Source organism: Mastigoproctus giganteus, chromosome 1, assembly GCF_048544385.1.
Source record: "Mastigoproctus giganteus isolate SK-2022 chromosome 1, ASM4854438v1, whole genome shotgun sequence".
Lineage (NCBI taxonomy): Eukaryota > Metazoa > Arthropoda > Arachnida > Uropygi > Thelyphonidae > Mastigoproctus > Mastigoproctus giganteus.
This window is the reverse complement of record NC_143575.1, coordinates 249,990,124-250,009,364: the sequence shown is the minus strand read 5'-3', so window position 1 is coordinate 250,009,364 and position 19,241 is coordinate 249,990,124. Positions and strand designations below refer to the sequence as shown.

The following is a 19,241-nucleotide window of genomic DNA, read 5'->3' as shown; positions in this document are numbered from 1 at the left end:
CTTTGCTGCCTCCTTTAATATAACTGGATAGATCCCATCCACCCCAGGTGCCTTTCTTGTGTTTATCTTCAACAATTTCTCCTCCACTTTGCTCTCAGTTATTACAAGATTCTCTAGCTTACTGCTAGAGTTGAATACACCTCTGGCATTCCCCTCGCTGAATAACTCCTCCAGTTCCAGAACTAGGGGCAATAAATTCAAATTACAGGGGGAAGAGGATTAAACTAGCTTGTAGGAAGTTTTGTTTTAGCCAGCGGGTGTTGATTCCTGGAACAAGTTGCTTCTGCAGGAATTGGAGGGCTGACAGTTTGAAAATTCAGAGGTCAGCTGGATAGTTATCTTCGTGAAGAGGAAAGTGCATAATTTGTATTTTCTTAATTACTTTTTTACTTTTTTTTATGGCCGGTGCAGCAAAAGCCCTTGGCTAATACTAATACTCTGGTGCCAGTCAAGTTTTTTTCGTATATTAAATCCGAAATTAGCTAAAAGGAGGTCCGTAAGTCGAGGGGGTTACTGTATTTTGACTTTAATAGTATTTAAAATTTTCAACACAGTATTTTTAGGAGAGCTGCACAACAACTTTTTTTTGACTGGAAATTTGGAAAGGTTGAAATATCGAAATAACTCCATCCCTTTCGCTAAAAATATTTCCAAAGTGCTGCCTCCCAGTCGTAGTTTCTTAATTAGAAAGTGTTGAGTGACTGTCTTATTTTATACGCTCTTGGTAACCTCCCTTCCAGGGATCGTTTGTTCTCCTCACTGGGAGGTTGGGGATAGGGGTTAACGATCCATAAATTGAGAGTTCCTTTGTTGGTAGAATCATCACAATAATTCATTTCCAAGAAGGATCCTAATAGCTGATAGCCTCTATAATATTAGCTATTAAGTAGGAATACGATTATTTGCCACACTTTAACAAATACTTTCAGTAAACTTTGGCAAATATATTTTAAAGTACTTCTTTTTTTTTTTTTTTTTTTACAGGCCATCAGCATATTAACTTTCACAGTTGGCTTTCTCTTTATAGCACATCATATGTCTCTTTTACAAACTCGCTGAATCTCTCTACTTTGGCCAATCGATATGAATGGATGCACAGATTTGTGGTGGTGGACACAGCTGACGGAACAGTCACAGGTTACTTGCGATATCGACCATAATGTGCCGTAGTTTTCCAAGAATGCATTTAGTTTACTAAAGTGCACCTTCGTAGAGTAATACTTGGAAAAAATGTGCGGAAATGGAGTGAAAATATAACACTGTATTCTTAAAAAATAATATATATTCACGTGATTGTAATAAAAGTTGTACAAAACGTTACTATTTCGGCAGTGGGCATAGTTTAGCTATTCAGTTTCCCAGAAAGGAAGCTTTTGCTTAACAGTTGGTTCTTCCACCAATCCGTATTCTTACTCACTCATGAAAAATTGGAAGAACCGAACCTTTGAAGTCTTTGCAATGATTATTGTAACAAAAACTTAGCCTTGTAGATGGCCATTGATGTTTTGAAAATTAGATTAAGAAATGTTTAGGACTTTTAGGCTAACTTTATTAACGCTTCTTACTTCAGAATAACTTGTCCGTTTTGCCAGTTTTCCAGTAAATTAGATCATTATGAGTTGTTGGCGCAGGAGAAATGTTTTTCTTTTTTTTTTTTTTTTTTTTTTTTTTTGGTTTGAAAGTTACACGGGATTTGTTAGAAGCAATTTCTGACCTTGTTTTTTCATGGAATGGTACTAAAATTCTCCATTAAGCATTTATGGGATCTATATAAACGATTTCTTCCATTATCCAATTCCGTAAATTTCTTTATAGTTTAGAGATACATATACTGAACCCATCTAGGCATTTACGTACCTACAATAAATATAAAAATATACCCGGTAGATTATCAAGAATGCTTTGATTATTTTAAATGCTTTAATAGATTCTCAATAATGCTTTATATTTGTAATAGATATTACTATGAATCTTGTACAAAAATGACATTGTTTTCCATCGAGTCCACGCCAATGCACCAGTTTACAGTCATGTTATAGGAAACATGCCAAGCGCGACGTCTTTGTTGATCAACAAACAGTAGCATTACTCAAGTTCAGATGCAGCAGATGAAATTATGACACGTTATGGCCAGTTATAGATAAATTAAAATTGGCCATCATACCAGTAATAGATATTTTTTTCTCTTCAAATCAAAAAAAGAAATAGTGACAAATGGGCCTGGAGTACTGGGGTCCATAGTTTAACAGATATTTATTTAAAGTATACCCAGTAAAATAAAATAAAAATTTTTTTTCTGGAAGAAAAAAAATCAAGTTTCCGAGGGAAACTTTGCTATCCACGCCTGAAACCTACTTCCTCAGCCACTGAGGAAAAAAAGTCCATAAACGTTCCTCCGTTATTGACGGATTTTATTTTATTTTTTATTTTATTTTACTGGGTATACTTTAAATAAATATCTGTCAAAAAAAGAAAGGTCCAGACCCACACAGTATACCATAGACCGCACTTCGACTTAAGTCGGTAGGCTTTCTGTTATATTAGTGTCTACCACCAAAGACCGAACTTATAAACCCATGTGTATTATGTCCATAGATTGCGTGTGTTCGCTAATCAATTTGCCTTTTTTTTCTGGAAGAAAAAAAATCAAGTTTCCGAGGGAAACTTTGCTATCCACGCCTGAAACCTACTTCCTCAGCCACTGAGGAAAAAAAGTCCATAAACGTTCCTCCGTTATTGACGGATTTCGAAGCGGGCATTTTCTATTCAGTGTGTGGAGGGCAGTGGTTATAACCATTGTGCTACCGAGCAGACCGACTTAAGTCGGTAGCCATAACAGACCATTCTCTTACTTTATTGCTGGCATAATACTCTTACATCCTCGTAAGTAGCAGTTGGTATAATCGCCATCCTCCTCATACTGGGTGGAAAAGACCCGCGTTTTAATCCAGTCAATGACGCTAGGAATTGTGTATTTTTCACAACGTGACCGAGTTAGTCGGTCTCAGACGAGAGCACGGTTTTTACTCCTGAAAACTCGCATTTTTCTTCCCACAAACAGCAAATCGACCACAAAATCCACATAATTTACCAACATATTATACGGCACAATATAGCCTAAGCTGCTGATGCAACTAAAACCCTACAACAACAAAAAAATACCCCTACAGTTCTTTCTCAAAAGAATTTCATGTAGTTGCTTATGACTTCCTTCGCTCGGCAATAGATGGTTTTATTACTCCAACCACAAACTTCGATAAATCCATATCGAAATGTTGCCTAACTTATAGAGCCCTTTACTGTGGTCGTCTAAAATCCCAATTATTTCTTACGCTGGATAGACTACAGAAACTGTACAAATGTAACGAGTCCAATACTTAATATTGTTTTTAGGCTTAACATTAATTAGAAAATAATATTAAATGCAGTCATTAGGCTTAAAAATGTATTAGCATACTTTATAAACATAATGAAACAAATGTTTTTATAGTGCCATTAGAATTGTATTTTATTAGTATACAATTAGTATATTTAATGAAAGTATTTTTTTTTTAGAATAGCCTTGGAGTCAGAACAAAACTTAAGGCAATTCAATATCATTTATTTTAACAGTAATTCGAAAATTACTTAATGCTATATTCTTAAAAAAAGAGAACAGTAGTCCAGTATTAGCATTAGTCTTAATTTTAAAAAAAGTTCAAACTTCTGCTGTTTGTTGAATAAAGAAGTTTGGTTTTTGAGGCCCAGCTTAATGACGGTTTTCATTAATCAGAGAACGAAAAGAAATATTTAGAAAAGAGGAAGAAATTCTTAATTGTGGCGAACATCTACTATAAAATTATAGGGAGATTTACTTCGCTTAAATTATGAGCGTCCTCCGTCTTCTATGTCACACAGACACTAACAGTGATCTGTAGCAACGACGTGCCGCATTCTGGGTGCGTAACTAGGATTTATTAGAGAGGTTTTGTTACTGCTGCGAAGGAAAAGGCTGCATTGGCCGCCTTCTAGAATCATTCCTTTTGGTGCATTGAAATGGAAAGTCTCCAAACCTTGTAAACAGCGCACCACTGGAGAGGGAGGTAAGGCATTGTGGTGTGGTCCATATATCAAAGCGATCCACTGTTGTCATGTTCTTCGGCAAAGCAACCCCTAATCGCAGACTACTCGCATTACTCCAGCACTCCAATTCACAACGGCAATTACAATGGATAGAAGTAATCAGTCAGCAAAATCTCTCTCTCGAAGAGAATCTAGTAGCTCATGTTTAAACGCCGAATGTGTAATTATGCACAAATACTTGTGAATGTGCATCTGCTTTTGTTTATTTTGTTTCTGCTTTACGTGATAGGACTATCTTTAATCCCTCTGATGCCTATATTCTGTTCGTCATAAAGATTAGAGAACTTCATTATTAATCTCGCCTCTTAGATAATCATCAAGCGCGCGTGTGTATGTGTGTACGTACGTTAAGCGCCAAGGCAGCTAAGACCACTGGGCGTCAGTATATTATATCTGTATTTGTGTATATTCTTCCATCGGTATGTCTGTTTGCTGGATGAAAAACCAGAGTTTCTTGGAAATAAACTTTGCAATTGCAACCTTCAGTTGCAAAGCCCTTAAAAATCAGTTGAATCATTTGTTCTGCATTATTAGAGAATACACTTAACTTCAGATAATAATTAGCATCCGAATTCTTAAATTTATTAATATCAGTGAACCCCGCCGTTTTTTCCTCGGCAGCAGACAAACCGATCTTTTAAACACTCATAATGTACTGATACATCCAAACAACATTAGTTTTCATAAACTAATCTAAACAAACCAGGCCTCTTCGAATTATCATTTCATATGAATTATCCGCAAATTTTAATCGCGGTTTTTCATCCCAGAATTATAAACTAACTTTGTATTGTTTATGTTAAGAATCTAATTTTACCACTTTTTTTTATTGTATCTGACTGATACTAAATTTTCTTCAAACCTCTTAATTAGATCCAATTAAATCGTTTATCTGTGAAAGTTGTTTTGAAGGCTCTTTAGTAAACCTCTTCTAGTTGATGAACCGTAAGAAATAAACACACGAAGCAGTTTCCAACCCCAATGTGTAACTGCCAGTATTCTCTGATTAATTAGTGACTACACGACCACAAACAGATAAAATTAATCTCCTTCGTGCAGAATCGTCAGCTCCGAGAGAAGCTAGCCAAGATAATTCTTAACAAATAAAGTTTTCCTTATCGAACGCTAATGGCTCAGACAAGAACCGAGACACCTCAATCGAAGAACGTTTTTGTTTATGAACGGCGTCTTAATTATGTGCTGTTGTAATTTTAAAAATAATCGAACTTTTACAGACTTTGGGCGTTTATTATTTGATTTGAGTGCTGCAAATAATTGTGTTCCCAAATAGAGAATAATTCAAAATTTTCTTTATGATTTCAAATATTTATTATGACCACACCAAAAAAGATATATCGAAATTAAAGTTGTATTTAGACAGAGAGATTAAAAAATTTTTTCTCGAGTTACTGAGTGTGTCTGGTGGCAAAGGCACCAATTCTTTTCTAGACTAGGCAGTTTTTAATATTCTTTTAAAAAAATAAATCTTAAGTTTTTATTTTTAATGTTTTTATTATATTCTATAATTGCATATTTAATTTGGATCGATATACTAATGTCGTTGAACTGGTGGTGCGCTTTAGTTTCTAAGAACTAAGCAAATGATCCTTGAATATTGATGCGGTCCAAAGAAGTATGGATAAATGCAGGTAGTAGGGGTGTAGGGTTTTTAGGAACCTCAGCAACTAAGGCCATATTGCTCCATGTATATTGTCTGTAAATTGCATGGGTTCTGTTGTCGATTTTCTGTTTGCTGGACGAAAACCCGAGTTTCCGGGAGGTCTCGGGCATGCTGCCCTCGCCTGAGACCGACTAACTTAGCCATGTTGTGAAAAAGGCCCGTAAAAATTCCTCACGTCATCGATCGGACTCGAACTCGGGTCTTTTTCGAACTCATGTCTACCAACTGTGCTACGCACGAGGGCATAAATGCAGGGTGGTGCCACCTAATGTTGAAGGAACTCTGTGTTATCAAATATTTTATGAAAGAAAATTAACTGACGAATGATTCGTTTTCCAAAATTTTAAGCGCTAAAATTATTCATAAAATTCATTAGTTAAAATATAACATCAAGTAATATATTAGCACGCGGAAAAATAACTAAGATTAATTTGAAGTTAATAAATTAAGGTGCATTCGATTATTTAAATTTAACCACATTTAAAAAAAAAAACGACTCACTTTAAATCGGATATATTATTTTGTTGTATATTAAGATGCAACAAAAATAAATCTTAATTGTATATTGAGATTGAAGGCCGCCGTAGCCTAGTGGTCAGGCGTGCGGGTGCATAAGTACACGTGCCTTGAGTGACTGGGGTTCAAGCCCGTGACTGCCGAATACGGTGCTGTTTCTTGTATTCTGTGTATCTTGTAAACTCCTCTGACCGTTTGGTCGACCCGGAGTATAAACAGAAAATTTATTTTTTATTGTACACTAACTGCGCACTCTCGTACCTCACTTGGTCAACGGGTCGCATTGAGTTTTCATAGGGGGTGGTCATAATTCAGTGATCACTCAGTGTATATTATGTTATCAAAAGTATTGGGACACCAGAGGATAATCACATTATGTGTAAAACGTCTACAGTGTTAATGATATAATGGTTGGTTGGTTGTAGGTTGTTGTGGGGTTTAAAGGGCATCAGCAACTTTGGCTATATTGCGCCTTATATAATATGTCTAAATTGCGTAGTCGGTTTTCTGGACGAAAAACTCAAGTTTCCGAGAGAGAAAAAACCATGCTACCCTCGCCTGAGACCGTCTAACTCAGCCTCGTTGTAAAAAGGCCCATAAAAATTCCTCGCGTCATTGACGGGAGGAATACAGATGATATAGAAAACATTTTATAGTAGCTCATAGGTACTACATGGAACTACAGAATGTACAGTGGCGGACAAAAAAAAATAACCGCATCACTTATGAGTTTTGCTCTGCATTGTGGGTTGCAGAAATGTTTGAAATGCATTTTTGTTAGATGGGATATCTCTGTGAATGAAATCCAATAAAAAGACTCCACCTGATATACCTAATTGCCATAAATATCTTCCCAATGGGTGAAATGCGTAATTAATGGAAATATGAGAAATCATCACAACCAAACATACATTTAATTGCATTTACGTGTACAAACTGAAATGACAAGTTAACGTAATGCTGTAAATCAGCTGTATTACGTTAAAATTTTGTTGATTTATGTACTGTAAATGAGCAAAATAAGTCCTCAGTATTTATTTTTTATTTTTGTTCCTCCTCGAGCAGCAATTACAGCCTTGCAACGATCTGGCATAGAGTTAATCAACTTCTGGATAAACCGTTGCCCAGTTTCGTGGTACCACACCCTTACAATGCTCTCCTGCAGCTGAATCTTACTTGTTGGCTTCTTCTGAGCAATTTTAGACGACATTATGTACCAGCAATTTTCAATAGGGTTCAAATGTGAACTGTTGCTGGGTCAGTCCAATTTCTGAGGTATGACTGCACCTTAAGGGATAAAAACGAGGTAAAACATTGGTGGAAGTATATATTTTAAGCTTTGTGAGACAAGAAGACAAACTCATCCTTAAATCTAAATAGCATAAAATTACCAATTTTGCTGTGAGTCCTGTTGAAAAATGCACTTTTGGCCGTCTGTGTGGTGATCCCTAATAACGGGTTTCCGGCACTCCTCCAAGATAGCAGTGTAGGTTTCTGCATTCACCGTTCCGTTAATAAACTTAATTCGCTCCACGCCTTTGCTTGTTATGCATCCCCAGACCATCCAACTAGTGGGGAACTTTACAGGCGGTGTTCTGCAGTCAGGATGGTATGCCTCCAATTTTCGTCTTCTGCCATATCGCTTCTCATCCGAGCCATGCAGGTTGAATTTTGATTCGTCAGAAAAGATGACGGTGTCCCATTGCTTGCTCTTTAGTCCATGAAACATGCGTTTCACACGAAGCAAGTCGCTTCTTCCTCATTTGTTGGGTCAACAAAGGCTTCTTCTTGGGCCGATAGGCATGCAGACCACATTCCGAAAGCCGTCTTTGGGTAGTTCGTGCACTTGTTTCAACAACACCAGAGAGCATCTCAAAGTCCAGTTTTAGATGAGGAGCACTAGCATGGCGATTACGAAGGCATAGCCGTTTCAAATATCGATCTTGGGAAGGCGTAGTCACTCTCTTACGGCCTGATCCAGGTCTTCTCTTCACATCACTGGTTTCACACTTTAATTTCAGCACCCGGGATACTGTTGACTGATGGCAGCCTATTTTATCAGCGATAGCACGCGTAGAAAGCCCTTCCTGGGACAGAGCAACAGCTGCACTTTTTTTTTCTTGGTGTCAAGTGAACATATGGAGCCATGCGTACACCTCTGCAAAACAGGATACTAATGAGCATGTATACCCTTCCAACGCCGTATTTATAGAAACGGTTGATGCAACTCCTTGCAATTGCTGTCTGATGCAATATAAGCGTTATCTGACGCAATACCTTTGCTTTGCGACAAACAAAATTACTGTTATCAAACAATATCTTATACGTTTCACTACAAATGTTACTTTTTTTAAGGTGATGCAGTTTTTTATCCACAACTGTATATTGGTGATATTTTAAGCAAAATTCCACATGAAGCGTATATTGATCATATTTTAAGCAAAATTTCACATGAGCAAGGGCAAGTACTAGAGGATACCACATTGTAGGACTTGGTGTTGGCAGGAAACTTTGAAGTGGCCAGTGATCACTGTACATAACATTATATGGAAGCGGAAGACGAAAATACATCCAACAGTTGAAACACGAAGGGGCCAACCGTATTTTAAATGAAAAAGCCTCAGAACATTATAATGCGTGAGAATTTTCTATAAGTTATTTATTGAAATGTTGCTATTGCAATCCAGGATCTTTCTCTTTACAGTGGCGTAGGCCTGATGACGGGTTTCAGAGTACAACTCCGAAATGCAGTCAAGCTGTATTAAGGTTAGAATGAAGTGTTAACATTAAAGAAGCGGAATTAAGCTGAACGATAGCTAGAAGAATGCTGCTACACTGAATCGTCCCAGCTGTGAACTACAGTCATGAACGGTGATGGTATGTGAATGCTTTTCGTGGTATGGCATTGGATGCTGATTTTTGTAGATGGTACAGTGAATGGATTGTCCTACTATTCTCCTATCGTGATATGCTAGACAATGTCCTGAGCTTTTGCGGTAAAGGGCCATACACGTTTCAGCAGGAAAGTTCTACCTACCATTATGCTAACACTGGAATGGCAGATCCAGAGCGCCAATCTTAACCCTATTGAACATCTGTGGGGTAATTTGGAAAGGTGTACGTGAAATGGACCATGGATGGCTACTTCAAGTTATTTTAAAAGATTTACATTAAATATTTCCATTTAAACTTGCCAAAATGTAGTAAAAATTCTTTTTTCTCATAAGTCGTCTGCTATATCGAATGTCAAAGATGAGCCCACATCATATTATATTGTGTTATACTTATACATTTGATAATGTAGTGTATGTCTGTATACAATACGAAAATAACCACAGATCTATACTCTTTTCATTTATAAAACTAACTTAGATTAGGTTTTCGTAAAATACATCTGAAATCTGTATGAGGATTAAATGAAACCTTTTCTTGAGTCAGTACGGTAATTGTTTAATTATTATAATTTTATTAAAGATAGCAAACAACCTTCACATGAAAAAATCGCCTACCGCTTCATAGCAAAATTCTAACTAGATCATTTAAAAGAGAAAATGAAAAAAAAAAAAACAGGATAAGAACACCCACGGGATAAATAATAATTCATAAACGATGCGATTTATCATGTCAAGAATGGCGAAGCAGGCAGAATATGCATTGCTAAAAATAGGGCGGTATTTTAATATTCAAACTGTTTAGAGGACAATATAAAATCCAATAAAGCAAGAGGACCCGAAAGTTTATGAAGGATTCTAATACATACGGAAATGAGAATTTTTTGTATAGAGTTTTGGGAAAAGGGTAAGAAAAAACACCCACAAAAGCAGCGTAATATATGCAGGAAACCTACAGCAAAGACTGTTAAATTCCTGTCTACAAAATAAGGCTTAGAATAGGGCGAACGTTATACAATCCCCATTAGGAAAAGAAAGAAAAAATAGGATAATATTCCGTTGAAACATCAGAGACAGGAAGCTAGCAGGTGGTGCTGACTTTCCGAAGACATATAGCAGTAAAAATATTAATAAGATATTTATTCATAAGAGATTAAAAGAAAGCGCGTATTTTAAGGAAAGATTAAGGCCCTTGGTAAAAGAAATATTACGCAAACTTTTCTGAAAACAAAGCGTTAGACAGATGTGTAAATAATTCCTTTGAGGATAAATTTTTTAATTGTTTTTCTAGTCGAAGTTTGGCTGTTAATAATAGAGCGACTGTGCTTGGTTGAATTCGCTGGTAGTTGTACGCACGCACGGACATCTCGTAAGTTAATTGAATCAAAACCTTTTATACTCTCCAGCATGCTGTCTGAATTAAGTAGAAATGCAAATAACGGAGAGACTTCACACCTTCCCCATAAAGAATTTTTAGTATTTACAAGTTTGCGAGAAGAAAATTGATTTGTATCAATGAGTTTTTTTCCTTCCAATGATCCAATTCTCGTTTGGAGATTAAGGCTAATGCTAGCAAGCTACAAGGCGTATTAAGAAGGTAATTTAAGTGAGCGACCTCTAGTGGGTTTCTTATTTAAGTGCCGTTTAAAAATTCCTTATCTCTCGGCTAAAAACTATCTGAAATCGAAGAAGAAGAAAGATTAAGTATCATCCTTCTTAGAACACTTGCAGTGAATCCAGAAGGGGATAATCAAGTTTCGTGTAATGAGCATAATTAAAAAAAAAAGGGGACTCCACAGGCAAACATAAAAGCCAACGCGGAAACAGATTCACTCTTTGATTTAGTGAGCTGACAAATTTTATCCGTGCCTGCACAGAAAATAGGGGATAATTTGAAGGGCGTTTGGCCAGGCTTTTAGAAGAAAATTGATGCGCGCTTCGAAAGATACGACTTTTATTTTAAATAAAGGAAACAACGAGCTAATTTTTGTACTTATCATTAGCTACTTGGTAAGTGTACGCTATCGAATTTGAAAGGGAGGAGAGAGTTCTTTAATTAAAAGAGATTATACTTCAACACACTCCCCCAAACAGGCACATACATCAGTTTCCTGTACAAAAACGTATCTCGGTATATCAACGGGAGAACTTCCGAATAATTATGAATGGATTAAAAAAAAAGTTGAATGAGATGGGGATCAGGTTCATTTGCTTGGCGGCATAAAGTAAATGGTTCTCTACTTTATCTTTTCATTGCTTACAATTAAACCACGTGATGGAAATATATTTGCGTGCACTCAAAGATATACTCTCGGCTAAGTGTATTGTAAGATTTCGTTTTTGGATGTTCTGAAATCACAAATTAATCTAATTATTTAACATCAATAGCTTAATTGCTATGATATTAAATAATTATAACTTAATTACCGTTGCACTATATTCCTAGACAAGTATTAAGCAAGCCTTTTACATGATGCATCCTCCAGCTCTTCGGGATGTTCGTGTAATAGAAAATATACCAAACATGGGCATTTCGCCATGTTCAGAACTTTACAGGATGCTCCAAAGTGAAAACTTAGGAGAGTTTGCCAAAGAATAAACCTGCTATCATTATAACAGCTACACGGTGTTGAAGAGATCTGATGAGTCATAAGTGTGTGAGAACAGAATGAAGAGTGAAGTGCAATATTCTGCTGTACAGCACTGTCTAAGGCAAGAGTAACGAGGATGACAATACTTCCCCTATCAGCTCACTCGCTAATAGTAGAGTTCCTGAGATGGCAAGCTTGTCTCTGTTGCTATGACAACCGAGGAAATGGCATTTATCAATGAGTAAATAGCTCAGCAATGCTTCATTTCTGAACGGCCATGTTTTCCGTTTCGCATTATAAGATACTGGTAGGAATACGCAAAGTTTAGCTGACACGACTTTTTTTTTTCATAAATAAATTCCCTTCTCATTTGTTATAAGTTGCAATCTGTGTGCATTGCTGATGGTGTTTTGCGGGCTTTCCAATAAATCAGGAATAAGCAAACTTTAAATTTGGAAAGTTACATTACCAAAAAACTTTAAATGTAATTACAAGTATTTTGACTGTAACTTGAATTTGTAATAAATGAACCTTAGATATCAGCTTGTTATGAATGTTATTTGCTTAACTAAACCTATTTTATTAATGCCTAAGGGGAAAAAAAGTTAAAAGTGACATATTCTGACAAATTTAGTTTTATTCTAAACTTATTATCAGAATTAAATGGAACCGTGCAATCCCTCCATCAGTCAAGGTAACTTTTCTGTTTCTATGGTAACAGAGCTCCCAGAGGAATAAGTTCATTTCCAGTCAACAATGGGATCACAAGTTTTCAAACGTACGTTTGTACCCGCTTATTCTTCATAATTAGCGGTAAATAAAAGGTGACATATCAGATATTACTTGAATGAGATAAAATATAACGAAAAAACATGTTTGTTGATGCCTAAAAACAAATTCTGTGTAATGTATTTCCTATTAGATAGAGGGTAATCAGAAGGTATATCAGAGCAAAAAAATTTCTCTTTTGTTAATGCGAACGAATAACATCAGGAAGTTTGTAAATTAGAATTCTCTAAGATAAACAGGCCTTTATTATTTCTTGTAGAGAAGTACCAGCTAATTTAAAACACGAGTGAAGCGACATTCTCGCTGTAATAAGAAAACCCCGAAGTTAAAGTTGTTTGAGTAGCCAACCAAGGCAAGAAATGGAAATTGGTTATTTTATAAGCTTCCGCTCTAACAAATAGATCCACTTCCCATCGAAAAGCTGAACCTTCCTAGAATCTTTACCGTTTGTCGCCTATGTAAATAGAGAAAGGCGGAAGACTTAACTTGCACTGGTCTGAAGTGAGATGCGAGGTAACTTTATATTCCCACAGGCCACTAGACGATGTAGCTTAGCAGTGGAAAGCGGGCCATGTATACTGGTTGTTATCTTCTAGCACGCATGTGTGCGTGAAAGAACAAAAATGTAGTCAGCTTCTTTGAAACATCAGAGCGCTTGCAGAATTCGGAAAAGTAGTACGTGGCAATGCGCATAAAGTGGAACATAATCACTTAATGGATGAGATTTATCCGTTCCTTTCTTAATGTAGGTTCTTTCATTTTCCCCCTTTTACTATCATGTCGTGCCTTTTTATAAAAGCTCTTTTGTGATTTTATAACTCTTTCTATTGCATTTCCAAAGAAGCTTTTATTCTCATTTCTTATGGATTTTATCTTTTTTTTTTTTTTCTTTCTAAGGGTTTTTGCGAAAAAAAAGTAACCTCTCGACTTACAGGGTTGGTTGGTTTGTAAATTTAATTTTATATTTAACAAAAAAGCTTCACTGAGCGTGTAATATTCGATACGTTCCCCTTCGACCCCCTTCGCAGACGTGCTACAAACAGATATTTTGGCAATCAGTGATCATAAAAAAAATGGACGCTTTCTCATAAAAGACATTAGTACGCAGGAATAAAATAACCATTTTTTTTTGTGGCTGGATAATTAAACTTTGGCGTAACTATGATAACAGAAAAAATTGAAGATATTGTAGATTTCCTTTTTTTTTGAATATTGTGGATAGTAACAAATTAAAACAGTTACCATGGCTACATGGTGGGGTAACTATGGTAACAGAAAAGTATACAGTGTACATTTATAAGTTAAATTTGGATTTTTGTAGTATTACTACAACTTCAGTGATATCTGTCAATTAGGAGACTAAAGCGAAGTTTCGTAACTTTAGAGAGAGAGAAAGAGCGAGGGAGAGAAGAATTTGATAAAAAGATGCAAAGAGTGATGGAGCACACAAATTGGACCTAATGATAATTATAGGTGACCTTAATGATGAAGATAGAGAAAATGGAAAGCGATTTTGCATATTCGGTTACTTAAAATTAATACATTCTTTAGGCACAGAGTATTCACACACAAATATCTCACGGACAATTAAGAACTGATTATGCTAATTATAATTAAAATTATACTAAAAATTAATGGGAGACATTTCAGTTATTATTGAATAGCCACAAAATCTTTTCACAGAGTCAAATAGATTGCATGAATTGTAGGACATTTAAAAGCCTGCTAGAAGGTAATTTCGAAAAAAGCGAATCAAACCAGGTTAAAGGATAACCTAACCTTCAACCAATGACCTACATAAATGTACACTGGGAACAGTTATTGCCGCAGAAGAGAAACAATAGAATGCAAAAAATATGGAAAGAGAGATTGGTTCGAATCTATAGAATTATGAATTACTGCAAACGTAAAAACTGGAAATGAAAATACAAAATAAGATTTTTAAAAATAAATAAAAAAAATTGAAGGCAGAGAAAGTTTTAAATCTATGTAAAGCGTTGTTATTTGGCCACGGAGAGCTAGTTTCAAGATTTTTAAAACTACAGTAAAGAAAAGAGTATAAAATGAAGAGGATTAAACCAAAGAGGATGGAAAAAACATTACAAAAATATGAAATGCTGACTTTTTTTGAAGGACAGCGTAGTCGGTAATAAAAAGGAATGCAAAAAACTTGCCATTAATAATATAGAAATAAAAGACATCGATGAATAGAAAAAGCGAAGTTGATATCATTGATGTGTGACTAATAAAATATGAGGAAACGCCCTTTAAAGGAAAATTGATGGAATTTTTTAATAATATAGAAGAACAATACACACTGTAGCACGCAAAAATAGAAAAGAAAAGCGCCCTATGTCAGTTTTAGAAGGATGCCATTTTTGCCAGTTATATTAAAAATGCTCCTATATATGCAAATATGCTCAAAACAGGTCATACAACTCGAATTAATTTTTTTTTATTAATTAGCGATGTGGATGCAGAAAGGAAAGAAAATAGACTGACGCAATGCGTACTTTGAAATACTTAAAGTAGCTTACTTATTAAAAATATTAAAAGTATGCTACAAATAAAAAATCAGATTAATAATGAATATTTTATAATTTAATATTTCCAACATCTTTTTAACAGTTTTTTTTTATAAATCGATTTGTAAAAATGGAAAAAGAAACAAAGCTGTAATCATTAAATAAAGCTGCTTAGTACTAGTAGCCATGTACGCATCGGTTATGTGGTCCTTTTTCCACCCACATATTTTCCTCAATATAGAATATTGGATCCTACGATGACTTAAAGTGACCCTAATCCACTCACAATTTTGAAATAAATTTGCGTGAAACCCTCTTAATACAATTGAAAATGGGTGAAAAGCCTGTGATTAACTCTAAATCGTGCATAAAGCATCTGATAATATATCCAAAGTAAGTTCTATCGTTACATAGTACTGTAGAAAGTTAACTTGCAAAAGTTAGTATAATAGTCAACCACAATCTGGCCAAATGTGATTTTAAATCGATTTGAACAGAGTTCGAGACTACTGTCAAACCTAAATTGTGTAGCACTACTAATGTTTAATTTTTCTTGCATATTTTAAATAATTTTTAACCATTTCTTACAATATAAATATTCATTTATTCTATTTGTCCTTAGATTTTAAAATGCGTAGGGTAAAATTGCTTTATAATTAAACTGGTATAATATATAAAAAATATGTACAATTTGCACGACATAAATAGCCTCGTATACTCTGATGATTAGATATTTTTGCAGAAACAGACTTGTAAATAGCAGTTACCCCCCTGAATAAAGTAGCTAACTTATTTGAAATTATAATATCAAATAATAAATATATTCTAATAACAGGAAAGAATATGCAATAATTTACATAAAGAAACTGAAATATTCAGAATGTATTACCTCAAAATAAAATGTTTATATCCGTCTAAAAGTGAAAAATCGCAGTGGAATCCGTTGCATAACAAGAACACATTTTGGAAAACTGAGAAGGTACACGCTCATATTTTAATGTTTAATGGTCCAGCACAAACTAGCAGAAAAACAATTTTAAAAAGTCTCAGCCTTTTAATTATAGTAAATGAGGTTTACTCTAGTTAAAGGTCCTTCCTAAGACACAGAAGATTGGACTGTATGGGAAACAAAGAACAGAAACAGCTAATAGAATCAAAGAAAATAACAAAAGAGAAAGAATATACGAATGAAACAGCGTTTGAGTGAAAGTCCGAAGTAAGAATACCTAAAATAATAAGACCTTGAAGCCGAGATAACAAAAAGACAGCAATTTCAGTAAACACCTTTTTGTGGTTCGGAAGAGAAAACAGAAGAATAAAAAAAGATCAACCAATTAACGCTTTGGATCTTAAGGAAAACATAATTTACGACACAAACTGCTTCTAGACTATTCTCATTGCACTATCAGACTTTTCCGATAATCCAAGTTGCTCCAGTCTAGACAGTTTCTTTCATCCTGATTGCTCGTCTATCTAGTCAACTTTTCAGTTCCTCTCATCTGGACATCTATCTTTCAATCATTCTGTCTTATTCCCCACGTTTCAGAATTACACATCAGAGTTTACTTTTTATTGTGGTTATATTTTCAGTCCATAATTCTAACTTCTATGCCAATCCCAATTCCTCAAGTTAAATATCCCATTCTAGGCATACGCTGTTTGCGTGTTAAAATCTAAGTTGATACTCTACCCAAGTCTATACTGTCCCGACCTCATGAGCTACAATAGCTATAATGAAAACATTTTTGATTTTCAACTGCTAGGCTTAATCCGATTTCATATCTCTGAACACTGATGCGTAATCCTTTCGCTCCTGAAAATCATGAATATATACATTTTTCTTATCAAAAGAAATATATTTCCTATATTATTTCAATAAATCCTAAGGAACAATAAGTAAAATACTAAAAGAAAAATAAGTCTTGGAGGAAAGCTGTCACTAAGCGGATCGATTTTCATAACCCTAATTCCATAACAAAACTGTTGATCTGTCTGTTGTGCATTTTTACAGCCTTCAAAGGCATAACCTTTCTAAGTAAAAAATGATTTTTTTTTTCATGAATAAAGCGGGAGATATCTGAAGCTCCGTACTACTTAACTTCCTTTCCCCCTCAAACTGTCAGCCCTAACGAGATGGAGGACCTCAACTGACTGTTTTGTTACTTTGCAGTAACCCCTCCTAGTGACTTATTGAATTTAAAGAGTGCGTTAAAATTCCTGGGAGAATACCCAGTGACATTTTCTATTCTCGCGAGGATGGATACACTATCCATGCCACAGAATATCTAATAATACTTTTTTGGGAAACAAAGAAAATTGATTGTGCGATGGGTTAAATTTAGTCTCTTTTTAAAAGACATGTTAAACAAGTTCTTTAAATGAACTAAGTATTAAACTTACCTATAATCACTACAATGGTATTAATAAAAACAAAAACGTTACATAATTATTTCCCCAAAATAATAAAACTATCAAGTTTCGTTTCCTCATAACTCTGCAGTTTTTAGATGACGTCATAATGTCGATTTCATTTTTCACAGAAGCAGAACGGTCTTTTGACCAACAGATTTCATTCATGAAATATGAAATCTGTTTTCAGACCTGTGGTGACGTCTTCTGTCACTTTTAAAATTATTAATAAAATAAAAACATGAATATAATTTATACAAATATTTTTAAAATAAAACATATATAAATATCAAAGCCAGAAAGAATATAAAATTTAGAGGTTCCAGCACATGCATAAATCCATAAACAAACGCATACGTCATTCAACAGACGAAGTAATTGCGATTTAATATTCGTTGTCGGGTTAACACTTCGAATACATTGAACACTTCTAAGGAATTTAAAGGTCACTCGTTGAAGTAACCTTGTTATTTAGACCCTTTTCACTTTTTAATACGCCTATATTACTCTCCTGAGCTATTTCTAAAACCACTATCCCTCACAAATGCATAAATGCGTATATATTTAGGCTTAGCGAAAATCTTAAAAGGTATTCAACTATAAATTACCAAATCTTAGTGAATTCATTCGTTGTTCTAAATCTGTCCCACTGAAAAATTCACGAAATATTATACCGGGCATTACATTATCGAGGTAATTGCATAACCTGAAACGCGAGAAACACAAAATGCGCAGTAGCCCGCAGTTTTTAATAAACCATAAGCTTCCGCATCAAACTCATCCCCCCTAATATGTGTCACTCCGTTAGTATTAGAACGATTGCAACATATACAGACACAGACAGACCCACGCTAGAAGCTGTACAGAGAGCTGTTGTGTATAGCGACGAAGTATTGCAGGAGCCTAGCTCACTCAGGGGCCATTAGAACAATACTAGACTTGGATATTTAACCTTGGAAAGAAAAACAAATAGAAGCGGGTGATGTTAGATGACTTACCTTCCTTTGTGGGGGCTTTCCACTCCTTACTCTCCACTGTAACAGACATACTAGTCCGGCTACCGGCTTACCAAGTGTGACATGTACGGCAAGTGCGACAGAAATGCGCTGAAACGTTGGGCCATGTTGACGCTACTGTACTCTCGCTCCCATAGGATAGCTCTCTTTCAATGGCTACGTCGAGGAAACCGGGATAAAGAGAAAACAGAACGTTCTAACGGGCGCGTGCTGGTTGAGTGTGAGTGTGTGTGTGTGTGTGTGCGTGCGTTTGCAAGGTCGGAGATTGATAAACTGGATTTCATTTCGGGTTATTAACAAATACCCATCGGTGGAGGAGGTTGCGTTAAAAGGTGAAGATGTTTCCGAACAGCCTTTCCGCGTGCTTGCTGTCGAGATTAAAAAGTACCGATGCTGCATACGAAGCGTGCAGTGACATCGACTTGTTTCCATTTTCCAGTTGAAACATGGCCACGTGCTTGAACAAATACACCGATTTTTCTTGTCGCCGAATACTACGTGTGTTTTCCATTCAGATGCTCGATTGTAGAACAATATACGCAGCCGAGGGTGACAAACCCTAAACTTATTCACAACTCCATAAGAATCACTGTTGTCTAGAAAATAAAGCCACCTCTTTAGCTTTGTGTTTGTTGAAACGTTGACAAATGGTATGCAGGACACGCCAGTGTTTATTATGGAAATTTATGATTTACAGACAG

The 19,241-nt window shown here is 35.5% G+C and overlaps 1 protein-coding gene across 3 annotated transcripts in view; it reads right to left on the bottom strand.

Annotated features, from left to right (window-relative positions):
* LOC150091747 (cyclin-dependent kinase 14-like) overlaps window positions 1–18,652 on the bottom strand; it is a 205,235-nt gene extending 186,583 nt beyond the window's left edge. For all 3 annotated transcript variants that reach the window (XM_090385502.1, XM_090385511.1, XM_090385519.1), the window contains exon 1: window positions 18,523–18,652. In XM_090385502.1, coding sequence (XP_090241628.1) covers window positions 18,523–18,571 — 49 coding nt within the window. In that variant the 5' untranslated portion in view covers window positions 18,572–18,652. The remainder of the gene's footprint in view (window positions 1–18,522) is intronic.
* Window positions 18,653–19,241: the final 589 nt, after the last annotated feature.